This window comes from Gopherus evgoodei, unplaced genomic scaffold, assembly GCF_007399415.2.
Source record: "Gopherus evgoodei ecotype Sinaloan lineage unplaced genomic scaffold, rGopEvg1_v1.p scaffold_36_arrow_ctg1, whole genome shotgun sequence".
Classification (NCBI taxonomy): Eukaryota; Metazoa; Chordata; order Testudines; family Testudinidae; genus Gopherus; species Gopherus evgoodei.
Window position 1 is genome coordinate 467,633 of NW_022060038.1, and position 17,761 is coordinate 485,393.

Consider the following 17,761-nt stretch of genomic DNA (forward strand, 5'->3'; position numbering starts at 1 on the left):
AGGGGAGTCACTGAGGGTCTTGCATTTGAACTCAGAGTACTTTGGACTGGGCCATTCTTAGTTACATCACTTTTCAGAGTAAACCTCATTGGAAACCTCCTGAGGCCCTGTAACATTCCCGAGGCCTTCACTCAGGCAACACTTCCATGAAAATCAATAAGGACCCCAGGACTGGGTCCATTCCATTTGGCAGAAATTAGCTGGCTTCAAGCAGCATAGCCATAAATGTACAAACTCTATAATCCAGGAGCAACCGATTATAAGGGCTCCTTTGATAATGATTGTGACGGATTCCCCCCAGAGTACTATCTGGAACTAGGGTATCAGTGAGCCCGCTAACCCACCAGTCTGGGCTCCCTCTCACCCTGTATTGCTCTGACAAGCTGCAAAGCCCTCCTGCCTGCATTTTCACCAGCATTCACACAGAGACACACCCAGCTGCAACTGGACACAGACTCTTTAACCACCAGCTGTCCAGGCTAGGACCCCAGAGCAGTACCATCCTGCACTCGTCAAATCTGGGCAGTGTGTGTGTTTAATACCTGGTAGGCCTCTCCCTCCATCTGAAGAGAATCATGCACACTTGGGTTAGCCAAGCCGAGATTTTCCCCAAGCACTCCAGTCCAAGCTCACTGCTTTAGATTATAACAGAACAAGTTTTTTAACTACAAAAATAGATTTTAAGATTTTATATGAAGCTTAGGTTGCATTTTGTTTATTTGCTAAGAAAGCTGCTTTGCTCTGCTTGGTATCACTTATAATCACTCAAAATCAATTTTGGTACTTAATAAACTTCTTTTGCCTTTATCTACACTAGTGGGTTGGAATGAAGTGCCTGGGAAAATCATAGCTCGACTGGCAGAGGCTGTTGTATATTCCTTTCCACATTCAGGGAGGGGGCGAATTCTATGAGCTTACGCTGTACAGTTCTCTGCGCAGAGTAAGACTGTAACATTTTGGGTTTACACTCCAGTGGGGGTACGAATCTGGGAAGCTGGTGGTTAATTTGGCTGCAGCCTCTCTATTGTTGGTTCATGCAGTGGCTGATTAGAGCCTGCATGTAACTGCAGCGGGGTGTGTCCCTGCGTGTGTGGATGCTGGTGTAAGTGTAAGATGGGGAGCAGGTCTGCAGGTTGTCACAGCAGCACAGTGTGAGGGGGGCACAGACGGGTGGGTCAGAGGGCTCAATGAAACCCCAGTTCCATGTGCCCCCCCGGGTGAACCCATCACACTGTAACAAATGCAGTCCAGTCCTAGCCGACACTCACCTTCCACTGATTGTCTCTTTTGCTGTTAGTTACAGGAAACTGAATAGAAGATCCAAGTGATGGTACATGATGCCAGCTGGCAATCACACCTTTTTTTCCCCCGTGACCTACATCCTGACTAATATCCCTGGTATGGAGGAGTCTCATGTCTGGATCTCCATTCCCTTCTGTCTGATGTACATTGTGACACTTTTTGGGAACTCTCTCTTACTATTCATCATACTAACAGAACAAAGCCTCCATGAGCCCATGTACCTATTCCTGTCCATGCTGGCTGCTGCTGATCTGCTGTTATCTACCACGGCAGTGCCCAAGATGCTGGCTGTATTCTGGTTTGGAGCAGGGGAAATTTCTTTTGCTGCCTGCCTGACCCAGATGTTCTTCATCCATGTCAGTTTTCTGGCCGAGTCGGCCATCCTGCTGGCCATGGCTTTTGATCGATACGTTGCCATCTGCGACCCCCTGAGATACACTGCTGTGCTAACCAAGTCTGTGATCGGGAAGATGGGGCTGGCAGTTGTCACAAGAAGTTTCTGTTTCATTTTCCCCGTCATCTTTCTCGTGAAGCAGCTGAAGTTCTGCAGAACCAACCTCCTGCCTCACACATATTGTGACTAGTGGCCTATAGCCCGGCTGGCCTGTGATGACATCACAGTCAGCCTCTGGTATGGCGTAGCCATGGCTATTTTAGTAATTGGTTTGGATGCTGTGCTCATTGCTTTGTCTTATGGGCTGATACTCAGGGCCGTCTTCCTGCTCCCCTCCAAGGACTCCCGGCTCAAGGCTCTCCGCACCTGTGGCTCCCATGTCGGTGTCATACTCATGTTCTACACATCGGTCTTTTTCCTCATTTTTGCACATCGATTTGGGCACATCATCTCAGGTTTTATTCTCATCCTATTGGCCAACTTCTATGTGCTCATTCCCCCCATGTTAAACCCCATCGTTTATGGGGTGTCAACAAAAGAGATCCTGAAACGGGTGATCTATGTGTTTCATCGGTGGTGCAGGGGAAGCTCCCTGCTGAGCTAATGCAGGACACAGAAAATGCTTTGGGATTTCAAAATTAAACCCAAGTTTTCATTGGACCTGTAGGGATATTTTTATTATGTACTTCCACTGCGGAAGGCTGAAAGCTGGTCTCTCTCGTCTACAGAATTTGGGTCCAATGAAAGCTATTTCCTCCCCCAGTTTGTCTCTCTAATATCCTGGGATACACATGGCTGCAACAGCACAGCGCCCTGCAACAGAAAACAGCCAGACTGAATGAATCTTGTTTTAAGTTGAAGGGAAACAACAAAACAAGAAAGCACAAAGGTAAAATGACTTTGTTAGAGCGAGAGCACAGTGTGTGCTCGTCTGTGACGAGCTGCATCCGAGCTGCACTCTTCATGGCAAAGAAAAGGGGTAGCGAAGGGGGACGCTATAGCCATGGGAAGTGCACTGTGCTGCACACTGGGAGAAGGGAGCTCTAGTGTTCATTCTGCCACTGACCTGCTGTGTCATCTTGGGAGAGTTTCTTTCCTCCTCAATTTCCTCACTGGCAAATAAGCACACTTTGGGGCCAGCAGGGAAGACAGGAGCAAGTCTCCTCAGGGAGACAGGGCAGGGATTTCATGGTCCTCCTCCGCAGAGCCCAGAACTTGAGCAGGGGTGGCTTTGACTGTGTCATCAGGTGATTCCTTTACATGGAGATCCACCCTATGAGGACGTGGCTTGGACAGGATACACCCCCCATACACACCACCCCCTGGCAAACGTGGTGATTCAGTGTTGAAGTAGGTCCTAGAATTTCATCTAGTCACTCCTGAATTCAGCACAATAACTTGTGTTTAAAGTCCAATGGGGGGTATGAATCTGTTTGGCTAAGGCAGCCCCCACAAAGATATGAGAACTCCTGAATCCTTCTCAGGGTCACAGCTTTGCCAGGCTCAGTCCTCCATTCCGTAGCCAAGGCCTGCGTCCCATGGACTTTGCATTTGCCTGTCTTAAGGAACATTTCACGTGGATGGGCCCAGCTTCCCCAGGCTGGTCTCACGCTCTTCCCACACAGGTGGCTTTGTGGGGCTGACCGAGTGGGAGAGAGGTCAGGGGGTGCTGTGGCCTGGTGCACTGGGTGAGGGTCTTATTTGCACGTGCTCTCTGGCGCACCGACCATGGGAGACAGAGAGAGGAAAACTTGTGTGTGTGATTAGCTGTGTCTTACCCCCTGCTAGTGGAATATTTTGCCACTGAGGGTAATGTGATGAGTCTTGTGTAACCATCTGCTAGTGCCACAAAAATGCAACGGGAAACTGTTTCTGCTTTTATTCCCACCTTCCATTCCTGGAGCCTTTGGAGTAGAAATGTCTCACAGGAAACAGAAAAACGGCATCTACTGGGTCAGACAAATGGTACATCTAGCCCAGTGTCCTGTCTTCCGACAGTGACAAATGCCAGGTGCTTCAGGGGAGTGAGCAGAAGAGGGCAATCATTGTGTGATCCATCCCCTGTCTTCCCATCCCAGCTTCTGGTGAGCAGAAGTTTTGGGACACCAGCAGCATGGACTTGCATCCCTGTCCAGCTTGGCTAATAGCCATTGATGGACTTATGGCCCATCAACTTATCTAACTCTTTTTCAATCCTTTCCCATCACAACATCCCCTGGCAGTGAGTTCCATAGGTTAGCTCTGTGTTCCATTAAAAAACATACATTCTCTTTTTTTTGTATTAAATTTGCCACCCTGGTTTTTGCATTGTGTGAAAAGGTAAATAACATTTCTCTATTCACTTTCTCCACACCAGTCATGATTTTATAGACCTCTGTCATATCTGCCCTTAGTTGTCTCTTTTCTAAGCTGAATGGTCCAATTCTTTTTAGTCTCTCCTCATATGAAAGCCATTCCATACCCTTAATTGTCTCTGTTGATCTTCTCTGACCATTTTATTGATGTATTTTATCAATCCTGCAGCACAAGTTTCCTGCTGAGCTAAAGGAGGCAACAGAAAATGCTTTGGGACTTGGAAATTAAAGCCAGGTTTTCATTTGAACTCTAGGGGTGTTTTAACTATGTCCTTCCACTATGTAAGTTTGAGAACTGGTCTCTCTCGCCAACATAATTTGGGTCCAGTGAAAACTATTTCCTCCTCACCTTGTCTCTCTAATATCCTGGGGCACATTGGCTAAAACAACACAGCTCACTTCCACAAAAAGCAGCCAGACTGAATGAGGCTCTGTTCTAAGATGAAGGGAAACTACAAAACAAGAAAGCACATATGTAAAAACACCATGAGAGAGTGAGAGCACAGGTGTGTGCATCTCTTGGGTAACAAGCTTCATCCAAGTTGCACTCTTAATGGCAATGGAAAGCAGCAGCCAAGGGGGACATGTCATACACCAATGGGAAGTGCACTGTGCTGCACATTGGGAGATGGGGGGTCTAGTCTTCTTTCTGCCTCTAACCTGCTGTGTCACCTTGGGAGAGTTTCTTTCCTCCTTAATTTCCTCTGTGGCAAAGTGAGCACACTTTGGGACCAGCATGGAAGTCAGGAGCAAGTCTCCTCAGGGAGACAGTGCAGGGATTGCATGGCCCTCCTCCGCACAGCCCAGAACTCGAGCAGGGGTGGCTTTGACTGTGCCATCATGGGTCTCCTCGACCTGGAGATACACCCCATGAGGACCTGGCTAGGGCAGCACAGACCCCAACACACTCAGCACAGAAAACATGTTTAAGGCCAGAAGGAACCACAGTCTGACCTCCTGTATAACACAGGCCCTAGAATTACCTAGAGTCACCCAAGTATTGAACTCAATAACTTAATTTTTGTTACAGCACCTTCCACACAGAGATGCAAACTCCCAAATCCCTCTCAGGGTCACTGCTTTCTATCCACCTTATAGTCCAGTCATCCAGTCCATACTTCTTTAACTTGCTGGCAAGAATACTGTGGGAGACTATTATAAAAAATTTGCTAAAGTCAAGATATATCACATCTAGCACTTTCCCTATATCCATAGAGCCAGTTATCTCATCATAGAAGGACATCAGGTTGGTCAGACATGACTTTCCCTTGCTGAATCCAGGTTGACTGTTCCTGACCACCTTCCTGTTAGGATATAGATATTCAGGCCTGTCTGCAAAGGCCTAGACTTTAAGAATGTAGGTGTATTCTTTTCACTTAGCTAGTTATAGAGGTATAAAAGAAAGAATCATAGATCACTGTCTGTGGAATGACCTTCTCTTACTGTGACAGGCTAAGGCCTTCAGCTAAGATGTAGTTAGGCAGCTATAAGCTGGGAAGTGAATGGTCACATCCTCACATTCCAAACTAGTCACATTGAAATAAGGTGCTATTGGGCTGTTAGGAATACAATCCTGTCCTGATATTCCATCACCTCCAGAGAAAGGGAAGATCCTAGAAGATGGAAAAGGAAACTTAGTTTGATAGCATCCTGTCTGGCAAGGACTCACTTATCAGTAGACACAGCTGGAAAACCCTTATGTCTGTATAGATGTAGTTGTAAAATCTTCACTTCTGTACTGTTTTGTATGTTTATTTGCATGGTCTCTGTCTGGTTCTGTGATTGTTTCTGTCTGCTGTATAATTAATTTTGTTGGGTGTAAACCATTGAAGTGGTGGGATATAATTGGTTAAATAACCATGTTACAATATGTTAGGATTGGTTAGTTAAATTTCAGAAAAATGATTGGTTAAGGTATAGCTAAGCAGAACTCAGGTTTTACTATGTAGTCTGCAGCCAGTCAGGAAGGTGGGGGGGAATGGAACAGGAACTGGGGATGGGGGAATTAAAATCATATCTTGCTGAAGGAGAAAATAAGGGAACAGGGGATGGGAACAGGAACAGGGACACAGGCAAGGCTCTGTGGTGTCAGAGTTGGGAAGGGAAATACTAAGGAAGGAAAGTGGAATCATACTTGCTGGAAGTTCACCCCAATAAACATCGAATTGTTTGCACCGTCGGACTTGGGGTATTGTTGGTCTCTGTTCATGCGAGAAGGACCAGGGAAGTGAAAGGGTGAAGGAATAAGCCCCCTAACACTTCCTCTGCTCCCAGTGCTTCGAAATGGATTCCTTGAGAACCTGTTTCACGATTTTGTCGTGGACTGAAGTGAGGCTGACCGGTCTGTAGTTCCCCAGGTTTTCTTCCTTCTCTTTTTTAAATATGGGCACTATATTTGCCTTTTTCCAATCTTCCGAGACCTCCCCCGATCACCACACATTTTCATAGATAATGGCCAATGTATCTGCGATCGCATCAGCCAACTCCCTCTGCACCTTTAGATGCAGTTAAATCTGGACGCATGGACTTGTGCATGTCCAGCTTTTCTAAATAGTCCTTAACCTGTTCTTTCATCAGTGAGGGCTGCTCACCTCTTCCCCACACTGTGTTGCCCAGTGCAACAGTCGGGGAGCTTTTGAGAACTTCAGATTTTTCCACATCTTCTGTCACTATGTTGCCTCTCCAGTTCAGTAAAAGTTGCTCGACTGTTTTGGCTAATAGCCATTGTTGGATCGATCCTCTATGGACTGATCTATTTCTTTTTTTTCCCAATTATACATGTATCTAGTTCCTTTTTGAATGCAGTTTTACTTTTGGCCATCACTACATTCCCCTTGCAATGAGTTCCACAGGTTACATTTGTGTTGCTTCAATAGTCAATAGCAATAGTCACACACCCGGATTCCCATCACTTAGGCATTGGTGCAGCACAACAGGGAAACTGAAGCACAGAGGGTATTCAAACCGTAAGACTCAAATAGGCTCGCATATAACATCATAACTTTCTAACAGGCGTGTGCTGGTGCCTAAGGACCCTGAGCCTGATAATCAAGACCTGTGGTCCCTGATGCCCAGGCAGTAATGGAGGCAGAGTCAAACAGGCCCATGGCAGCCTTCTCTCCTGGCGCCCTTTACTGTTGCTGCCGAACAAGTCTAGACTGAGAAGACAGATTCTCTGACTCTGCCCCTTAATGACACAAGCAATCAGGACAGTCGACCTGACCTGAGACACCAAGGGGACATTACCCAGTGATAATCCTAGACGTGTAGGGCTGGAAGAGACCTCACGGGTCATCTAGTCCAGTCCCCTACACGCCAGGCAAACATTTTCCTACGTGGCTGCTGATTTAAAGGGTTTCAGGTTTGGATGCTAGGGTACTGGAATGAGGGGGGCCAAGGCCCATGGCCCCATCACTTATAGACGTTGGAGGGTTAAGCCCTCCCAATGTTTACAGGCCAGAAGGGCAAGCGACAGGGGGAGGGGTGGAGAGAAATGAGTGGGCGGCAGGAGATTGGGGAGAAGGGGTGGGATGGGGACCCAGGGGAAGGGGGGGTACAGGGTGGGGGCTCGGGGATGTCTGGTGAGATGGAGGGGCCCCCTGAACTCTGAAGCCTGGGCTGTGATTCCCAATGTCTTGCTAATGACCAGCAGCAAACCCCTCACTCAGCACAAGTGAATGTGGAGCCCCCACCCAGCTAGATTGCATGAATGCTCCCAGAGCCGCTCATGAATCACCCAGGGAAAGGCCCCAACCAAATCCTCTCAGCTCCCAGCCTTCTACCTCAGGAACACACCGACTGGCACCGCTGAAGACGCGCAGTGCACATTTATTAACTGGTTCCCCACCTCATCAATGGAAAGTGGATATACACCAGCCCTTGCAACACCTCCGCAGATTTACCAAACGCTTCAAGCGAACTTGTTGGTAAAGACAAACAGTCAAATACGTTTACCGACTACAAATGATGGATTTGAAGTGATTATAAGTGATAGACAAGAAATCAGCTTTAGTCACCAAAATAATATAAAATATAAACACAGAGTATAAACCCTGTTAGACTGGGCAACACCTGGATTAAGCAGTTTTTATCACCGCACAGGATACTGCAGTTCATAGCACACACATTTCACCCTTGAAACTTGGGCCAGTCCCCTCTGTTGGAGCTCTCTAGTCCAACCCCCGGCTCAAAGCAGGACCAACACGAACTAAATCATCCCAGCCAAGGTTATGTCAAGTTGGGCTTTAAAGGATAGAGGATAGGATAGAGATTCCACCATCTCCCTAGGGAACCCATTCCAGTGCTTCACCATCCCAGTGGTGAAATAGTGTTTCCTAATATGCAACCTAGACCTCTTCTTTGGGACCCTTCTTCAGGTAGTAGAAGGCTGCAATCAAATCCCCCCTCACTCTTCTCTTCTGCAGACTAAATAACCCCAGTTCCCTCAACTTCTCCTCATAGTCATGTGCCCCAACCCTCTAATCATTTTTGTTGCCCTCTGCTGGACTCTTTCCAATTTCTCCATCTCCCTTCTGTAGTGCGGGGACCAAATCTGGATGCAATACTCCAGGTGTGGCTTCACCAGTGTCGAACAGAGGGGAATAAACACTTCCCTCGATCTGCTGGCAATGCTCCTACTAGTACAGCCTTATAAGCCGTTAGCCTGCTTGGCAACAAGGGCACCCTGCTGACTCACATCCAGCTTCTTATTCATTGTAATTCCTAGGTCCTTCTCTGCAGAACTGCTGCTTAGCCACTTGTAACCTGTAGTGGTGCATGGGATTCTTCCATCCTAAGAGAAGGACTCTACACTCTGCTAATAATGTAGGCTCACCCCCCCCCCAAGTTTAGTCTGTTGCAGAACTGGCTGGATTCACAAAAACCAGGAACCAATTTTTCATGAGAGCTTCTCCGCCCCACAAAATGGCTCCTCAGTGAAAGGATCCAGAGGGCCTCTCCCCACTCTGTGTTATCCTGAAAGTCTTTTGTCTCTGTTCATAGGCATGTCAATCCTGTCTGTTGTAATGTTCCTTCACTTACTCTTTAAGTGGTGTTGATTATTTGAAGTTTTCTCTGATGGTTTTCTATTGATCATCTCGGGACACAGCATGTCTGGAAACTGAGCCTGGCGTTACATCCCCAGCTAAACAGATTGGGGTGATGACACCCTCCTGGAATGGCTATCTCCTAGACACGCTGTCATGGTGACTAACTTCTACTCCAAGTCCATAAAGCTCACTGTCAATATCACTATGTTTCCTTAACTATAACCCAGACATGCCTTTTGCAATGGTTATGAAGCTTGACAAGTTACAAGCTTTCTGCACACACCTGACACGCTACTCTTTATGGGTAAATATTCCATAAGACTTGTGTGTGGTGTAGTGATTTTGTCAGGCCTGAGATATGAGCTGTTTGCAAGGAAGAAGGAACTTTTTGCTGTCGGCCTCAATGTCACAACGACCTTTCTACATAACATACAAAAGGAGAAATGATCAGATCAAACAAGTGAGATGTCACGGAGTCCCAGGGCGATGCTCTGGAACTGCTCCCCACAAAGCCAGTCTGGACTTTGGGGAGCCTCCTCTCCCTCGGAGAAGACTCTCTTCAGGGCAAGAAGCTCACATGGCTTCACCTCCTGGGTCTCTCCTTGAAGCATTCAGCATGTGCCCCTCTGTGCTCTTCCCATAGCGAGTCTGCCCAGGCGGGGTCCTGGTGAAGCCACTGGGTCCTGCACTCCCACTCTGTAGTCAGACATGACTCTTAGCCAGCCAGTAAAAGAGAGATTTATTTGGATGACAGGAACACAGTCCAGGACAGGTCTTGCTGGTACAGACAACAGGACCCCCTTTAGTTAGGTCCATCTGGGGCACCAGGGAGGTCCCAGCCCCGTTGAGAGACCCGAGCCCCATCAGGTGTTCGTCTCCATTTCCCAGCCAGCTTCCAAGCTGAACAACTCCCCCCAGCCTCTCCTTCAGCCTCTGTTCAGTTTCCCATGCAAAGGTGTCACCTGGCCTCTAACCCCTTCCTGGGTTCTAGCGTTACATGCTCAGGTCTACCTCCCTCAGGCCAGTCTCCCATCCCCCAGTGCAGACTGTCCTTCCAGGCCAAGACCCCCCACTCAGCATTCACAGACCACAGTAAGAACAGTCCCATTTCATCACATCTCTCCCCCTTCGAGACCGAACTGAGCAGGGTCACTTCAGCCAGTGGAGAAGTTCGAACCAACCCACGTTTCCATGGATGCCCCAACATCCCTCCCATTCCTTGGTGAGAATTACACCAGGCCCTTCTAGTTTCATGCCCTCTTTAGGTCAGGGGTGCTCCATGGCACCTGTAGTCTGCAGTGGGAAGGTTTATGCAGCCCGTGCCCTTTTCCCACCCCAATATCCCAGGGGTTCAAGCTGGGCTGGGGTCTTCTCCCAGCGTTCCAGTCTGCAGGGCTGTGATTCAGGCTCTCTTGGTTCAGAGCCCCCCTTTTGACCTTGGCCAGCCTCTGGAAAGGCTCCTCTATGATGGGCAAGGGTCCTAAAGCCATTTTCCCCTTGTCCGGGGCCTTCCTCACCCTCTGGCATGGGTCTCAGAAGCGGCAGTACTGTCGGACATGAGTAATGACCCCAGGCCTGTAAAAGTTGCGTAGCAGCCTCTGCTGGGGAGGCCAGGTTCCCTGGTGCCCTGAGAGGGGGATGTCATGGGCCCGGCACAGCAGCTGGCGGCGATACTTCCGGGGTACCACCAGCTCCCCTGATCCCCCCGGACTCCATTTTCCCTGGGGGAGCCCATTCTCGGTACAGGAACCCCTTCTCCCACAGGAACCTTTTCCGGCAACCTCCCCCCATGGTCTGTACTGCACTGAGGTTGGCCAGGTCCCTTATCTTCTGCAAGGAGGGATCTTTCTGCAACTCGGCCTGGAACTCAGCAGCTGGGACAGGGATTGACACCTGCTCTCTCTCACCGGCTGGGTCTGAGGCTGCAGCCTCCTTGAGCTGTGTCTCTGGGCACTCCCTCCCAACCAGGTTAGGGTCCTGTGCCTCAGGCAAGGTACCCTCCCCGTTGTCAGGGTGCAGTGCCCCTCACCAGTCCTTAACACCTCCGTGGGCAAATGGTGGTGCCCCCCCACTTCCTTGGGGCCCTCCTTGGCCCCCCATTTCAGATGTACCCTCACCATGGACACTTTGAATGGGGTCCCGCTCATTATCCTGTCAGGATTAGGTAGATATTCGACATCACCTGACCTGGAGCTACCACCTCGGGCCGGGCCAGTGTCACCTCAGCACCCATGCCCCAGTATCCATTGACCTCCCTCCCATCCACCTCCAGGGGAACAAGACATTTGCTCCACAGGTACCGTCCCATGTCCACCCTGTAAATGGAGAACCCTGTATTCGGAGCATCCAGCCCCTCAAGGAAGCTGGCCTGGGGCCCTTCTCCCTCCTGAGCAGTTGGAAAGCTGTAACGACCCCTTGCCTGTGCCATCGTCCCTTCGTCCGACTGGATCTCTAACAAGTTGACCATCTGTAGGTTTGTTCTCCTCAGTCTGTCCCGGAGCCTGGGGCACTGGGTCTGTATGTGGCCTCTCTGGCCACAGTAATAGAAGTCCATGTCCCGTATGTCCCCTCAAGCAGGTCGATTGGCCCTGATGCTAGATGTTCCCCTTGGGAAGAGGTTCTCCATGTTTCCCCTTTGGGAGATCCCAAGGTCACCCTCTTTCCGCATCATGGTGGGCCTGTTCCTTTGGGACTCCTCCCTGTTATCCCCTGCCTGACTGTTCACAAACTCGTCGACCAGCTGGCCTGCATGCTGCGGGTGCTCTGGCTTCTGGTCCATTAACCATCACCTCAGGTCGGACAGGCACTGCTCATACAGGTGCTTCAATACCAATAGGTCAAGCAGGTCCTCTTTAGCTTGGGCCCCACCTCTCCACTTGTGGGCATACCCCTGCGCCCGGTTGGCCAGTTGTAGGTATTTGACCTCATGGGTTTTGCGCTGACTCTGGAACTTTTTTCAGTACATCTCAGGAGTCAGCCCAAAGTCGTGGAGCAGGGCCTTTTTGAACAGTTTGTAGTCCTCTGCTTTTGCCCCTTTTATTCGGCTGTACACTTCCATGGCTGTGGAGTCCAGTAAGGGGGTGAGAAACGGGGTCCTGTCTCCAGGGTTAACCGTGTGCACCTCGCAGGCATTCTCAAAGGTCGTTAGGAAGGTATTTATGTCCTCTCCCTCCTTACACTGGGCCAGGGAGCACTTATCAAAGCTCTTTGTAGACTTAGGTCCCCCCTCACTCACCTCCGCCAGGTCCCCACTGCTCCTCAGCCGGGCCAGCTCCAGCTCATGCTTTCGCTGTTTCTCCTGTTCCTCCCACTCCTACTTCAGTTGTTACCTCCTTAACTTGAGTTCTTCCCGTCTCAGCTCCCTGTCATATTCCAATCGAATCCGTTCCAAGGATGGGGAGCTTCACTGAAACGATCCCCTGCTGGCTGCTAGGGTCAGGGTGCCCTCGGTATTCACTGGGCTTCCCCCAACCCCTCCCCTAGGTATAGGTAGGCAGGGTCTCGGGATGTCCTCTGCAGCCGTCTGACACCTCCCATTCATGTCAGGCTCCGGGGCCCACACTGCATCCGCCGGGCGGCTTCCCTCAGGGACAGGGCTCTGTTCACCCAAGCGATCCTTCTCCTCCAGCTGGGCAATTAGCTGTTCCTTGGTGGACCTCCCAGTGCGAAGCCCCCTCTGCTTGCACAGCTCCACAAGGTCGCTCTTAAGGCGTTTAGCATACATGTTCCTGCTGGCCACTCGCCGGCCTGTGCTCTCAGCTTTCCACCATTCCAGGGAGACCTTTAGTGCGCCAGTCCTTCTTCAGGTCACCCCCTCTCTGCCAGGGTCGAGCTGCAGACTCCTCCGCCCATGGGACCGCTCGCCGCGATCCCCCAGGGGACCCTGTTACTGCAAGAGCCTTTTCTCTGGTCACACACTCCCAGGGGTGAATCGCCCCCTGAAACCATCTCTTTCTGAATCTCCAGCCCACCTGGTCCCCGTCAATCCTCCTTTGCTTTACTGCTCCCCAGTCACTTAGTGCAGGAAGCTCCGTCCACAGGGTGCAGTAGATCCCACTTCTACCACCAGTTGTCATGGAGTCCGCGATTGATACTCTGGAACTGCACCCCACAAAGCCAGTCCAGACTTTGGGGAGCCTCCGCTCCCTTGGAGCAGACTGTCTTCAGGGCAAGCAGCTCACGTGGCTCCACCTCCTGGGTCTCTCCTTTGAGCATTCAGCATGTGCCCCTCCATGTACTTCCCACAGTGAATCCACCCAGGCAGGGTCCTGGGGAAGCCACCAGGTCTTGCACCCCCACTTCGCAGTCAGACGAGACACTTAGCCAGGCAGTAAAACAGAGGTTTGTTTACATGACAGGAACACAGTCCAGGACAGGTCTTGCTGGTACAGAGAACAGGACCCCCTTTAGTTAGGTCCATCTGGGGCCCCAGGGAGGCCCCAGCCCCGTTGAGAGACCCGAGTCCCATCGGGCGCTCGTCTCCATTTCCCAGTCAGCTTCCAAGCTGAAAAATTCCCCCAGCCTCTCCTTCAGCCTCTGTTCAGTGTCCCAGGCAGAGGTGTCACCTGGCCTCTAACCCCTTCCTGGGTTCTAGCCTTACATGCTCAGGTCTCCTCCCTCAGGCCAGTCTCCCATCCCCCAGTGCAGAGTGTCCTTCCAGGCCAACACCCCCCACTCAGCATTCACAGACCACAGTAAGAACAGTCGCAGTAAGAACAGTCGCAGTAAGAACAGTCACCACATAAGAAAAGGAAAGGGTTAATTCCCTGCTGCTCTTCCCCAAAAGAGCCAGGCACAGAGGCAGGTCCCTGGGGCTCCGTGCTGGCTCTGAGCTCCCCCTGGGATTCCCAGGGCAGCAGTATAAATATCCCTGTACCTCAGCCCAGGTCAGTGCAGATTCCCTGCCGCCTGCAGCTCCCCGACCCGGTCACAGGCAGAGATTCCTCCTCCCCAGCTGGGGCCGGAGCCTGGTGAGTCGTTTGCATGGAATGAATCTGTGAAGGGGCGAATGGAAACATGAAACCTGGGAAATGTTGAGCTGGGGTTGGCTAGAATGGGGGTGTGTAACTCTGACTGCAGGGGCAGGATGGGAGCCGGGGCTCTGAGATACACTCCTGTGACTGCGCTGAGGTTGGGTGTTGGGAAGAGGTCACCGGGTTACCCTGATCCGCTCCCACGGACGTCTCTGGGGTCTTGCTGTTGAACTCAGTGGGCTCTTGACTGGGCCATTCTTAGCTATGTGACTGTTCAGAGTAAATCTCATTGCAAACCTCCTCAGGCCCTGTAATATTCTGCACCCCAAATCCTGAGATCTTCACTCAGGCAGCACTTCCATGAAAATCAATCAGGACCCCAGGACTCAGTCCGTTCTGGTTTGCAGAAATTAGCTGGTTTTAAGCAGCATAGCTGTAAATGTCCAAAATAACCCAGGAGCAACCAATTATAAGGGCTGCTTTGATACTGATTGTGACGGGTTCTCCCCAGAGTAGCATCTGGAACTGGGGTACCCCTGAGCCCGCTGACCCCCCAGCCTGGGCTCCCTCTCGCACTGTACTGCTCTGACAAGCTGCAAAGCCCTCCTGCCTGCACTTTCACCAGCATTCACACAGGTAGAGACACACCCAGCTGCAACTGGACACAGGCTCTTTAACCACCAGCTGTCCAGGTAGGACCCCAGAGCAGTACCAGCCTGCCCTGGTCAAATCTGGGCAGTGTGTGTGTTTAATACCCCTGCACCTATCACTCAGTGTGAAGACAACCATGCACACTTGGGGTAACCAAACCAAGATTTTCCCCAGGCACTCTAGTCAAAGCTCAGTGGTTTAGATTGTAACAGAATAAGTTTAATAACTATGAAAAATAGATTTTTAGATTCTATATGAATCTTAGGTTGCATTTTTGTTTATTTGCTAGGTAATCTGCTTTGATCTGTTTGCTAACACTTGTAACCACTTAAAATCGATCTTTGGTAGTTAATAAAGGTGTTTTGCCTGTATCTACAGTAGTGGGTTGGAATGAAGTGCCTGGGAAAATCATAGCTCGACTGGCAGAGGCTGTTGTATATTCCTTTCCCCATTCAGGGAGGGGGCGAATTCTATGAGCTTACGCTGTACAGTTCTCAGTGCAGGGTGAGACTGTAACATTTTGGGTTTACACTCCAGTGGGGGTACGAATCTGGGAAGCTGGTGGTTAATTTGGCTGCAGCCTCTCTATTGTTGGTTCATGCAGTGGCTGGTTAGAGCCTGCGTGTAACTGCAGCTGGGTGTGTCCCTACGTGTGTGGATGCTGGTGTAAGTGTAAGATGGGGAGCAGGTCTGCAGCTTGTCACAGCAGCACAGTGTGAGGGGGGCACAGACTGGGGGGTCAGAGGGTTCAATGAAACCCCAGTTCCAGGTGAAACCTAGGGGGGAACATGTCACACTGTAACAAATGCAGTCCAGTCCTAGCCGACACTCCCCTTCTCACTGATTGTCTCTTTTGCTTTTAGCTCCTGGAAATTGAATAGAAGATCCAAACGATGGCACATGATGCCAGCTGACAATCACACCTTTTTTGCTCCTATGACCTACATCCTGACTGGCATCCCAGGTACGAAGGAGTCTCATGTCTGGATCTCCATACTCTTATGTCTGATGTACGTTGTGGCACTTTTTGGGAACTCTCTCTTACTATTCATCATACTAACAGAACGGAGTCTCCATGAGCCCATGTATCTATTCGTGTCCATGCTGGCCGCTGCTGATCTGCTGCTATCTACCACAGCAGTGCCCAAGATGCTGGCTGTATTCTGGTTTAGAGCAGGGGAAATTTCTTTTGCTGCCTGCCTGACCGAGTTGTTCTTCATCCATGTCAGTTTTATGGCCGAGTCAGGCATCCTGCTGGCCATGGCATTTGATCGGTACGTTGCCATCTGCGACCCCCTGAGATACACCATCATACTAACCAAGTCTGTGATGAGGAAGATGGGGCTGGCAGTTGTCACAAGAAGTTTCTGTATCATTTTCCCTCTCATCTTTCTTGTGAAGATGAAGTTCTGCGGAACCAACCTGCCGCCTCACACCTATTGCGAGCACCTGGCCATAGCCTGGCTGGCCTGCGAAGACATCACAGTCAGCATCTGGTATGGCTTAGCTGTCGCTATTTTTGTAATTGGTTTGGATACTGTGCTCATTGCTGTATCTTATGGGCTAATCCTCAGGGCCATCTTCCTGCTCCCCTCCAAGGATGCCCGGCTCAAGGCTCTCCACACCTGCAGCTCTCACCTCTGTGTCATACTGATGTTCTACACACCGGCCTTTTTCCCCATTTTTGCACACCGATTTGGGCACATCATTCCAGGTTATATTCTCAGCCTACTGACCAACCTCTATGTGCTCATTCCCCCCATGTTAAACCCCATCGTTTATGGGGTGACAACAAAAGAGATCCTGAAACGGGTGATCAATGTGTTTCATCGGTGGTGCAGGGGAAGCTCCCTGCTGAGCTAAATCAGGACACAGAAAATGCTTTGGGACTTGGAAATTAAGCCCAAGTTTTCATTGGAACTATCGGGATGTTTTTATTATGTACTTCCACTGCGTAAGGTCGAAAGCTGGTCTCTCTCGTCAACAGAATTTGGGTCCAATGAAAGCTATTTCCTCTCCCAGTTTGTCTCTCTAATATCCTGGGGCACACATGGCTGTAACAGCACAGCGCCCTGCCACAGAAAACAGCCAGACTGAGTGAGTCTTGTTCTAAGTTGAATGGAAACCACAAAATAAGAATGCACAAAGGTAAAATCACTTTGTGAGAGCAAGAGCATGGTGTGTGCTCCTCTGTGACAAGCTGCATCCGAGTTGCACTCTTAATAGCCAAGGAGAGCAGCAGCCAAGGGGGACGGGCAATAAAGCCATGGGAAGTGCACTGTGCTGCACATTGGGAGACGGGAGCTCTAGTGTTCATTCTGGCGCTGACCTGCTGTGTCACCTTTACAGAGTTTCTTTCCTCCTCAATTTCCTCATAGGCAAAGTGAGCACATTTTGGGGCCAGCATGGAAGTCAGGTATAAGTCTCCTCAGGAAGATAGTACAGAGAACATACAAAAAGGCATCTACTGGGACAGACAAATGGTCCATCTAGCCCAGTGTCCTGTGTTCCGACAGTGACAAATGCCAGGTGCTTCAGGGGAGTGAGCCATCCCGTTTTCCCATCCCGGCTTCTGGTGGGCAGAGGTTTTGGGACACCAGCAGCATGGGCTTGCATCCCTGACCAGCTTGGCTAATAACCATTGATGGACCTATCCTCCATCAACTTATCTAAGTCTTTTTCAATCCTTTCCCATCACAACATCCCCTGGCAGTGAGTTCCATAGGTTAGCTCTGTGTTCCATTAAAAAACATACATTCTCTTTTTTGTATTAAACCGCCTACCCTAGTTTTTGCATTGTGTGAAAAAGAAAATAACATTTCTCTATTCACTTTATCCACACCAGTCATGATTTTATAGACCTCTGTCATAACCCCCCTTAGTTGTCTCTTTTCTAAGCTGAACGGTCCAAGTCTTTTTATGCATCTGAGGAAGTGGGTATTCACCCACAAAAGCTCATGCTCCAAAACGTCTGTTAGTCTATAAGGTGCCACAGGATTCTTTGCTGCTTTTACAGATCCAGACTAACACGGCTACCCT

At 49.9% G+C, this 17,761-nt stretch overlaps 1 protein-coding gene and 1 pseudogene across 1 annotated transcript; both read left to right on the plus strand.

Moving 5' to 3' along the window:
- Window positions 1-1,337: 1,337 nt before the first annotated feature.
- Window positions 1,338-2,300, plus strand: LOC115641871 (annotated as a pseudogene).
- A 13,322-nt stretch (window positions 2,301-15,622) lies between these two features.
- Window positions 15,623-16,585, plus strand: LOC115641872 (olfactory receptor 52B2-like). Its single transcript, XM_030545239.1, has one exon. The coding sequence runs from the start codon at window positions 15,623-15,625 to the stop codon at window positions 16,583-16,585; it is 963 nt and encodes a 320-aa protein (XP_030401099.1).
- Window positions 16,586-17,761: the final 1,176 nt, after the last annotated feature.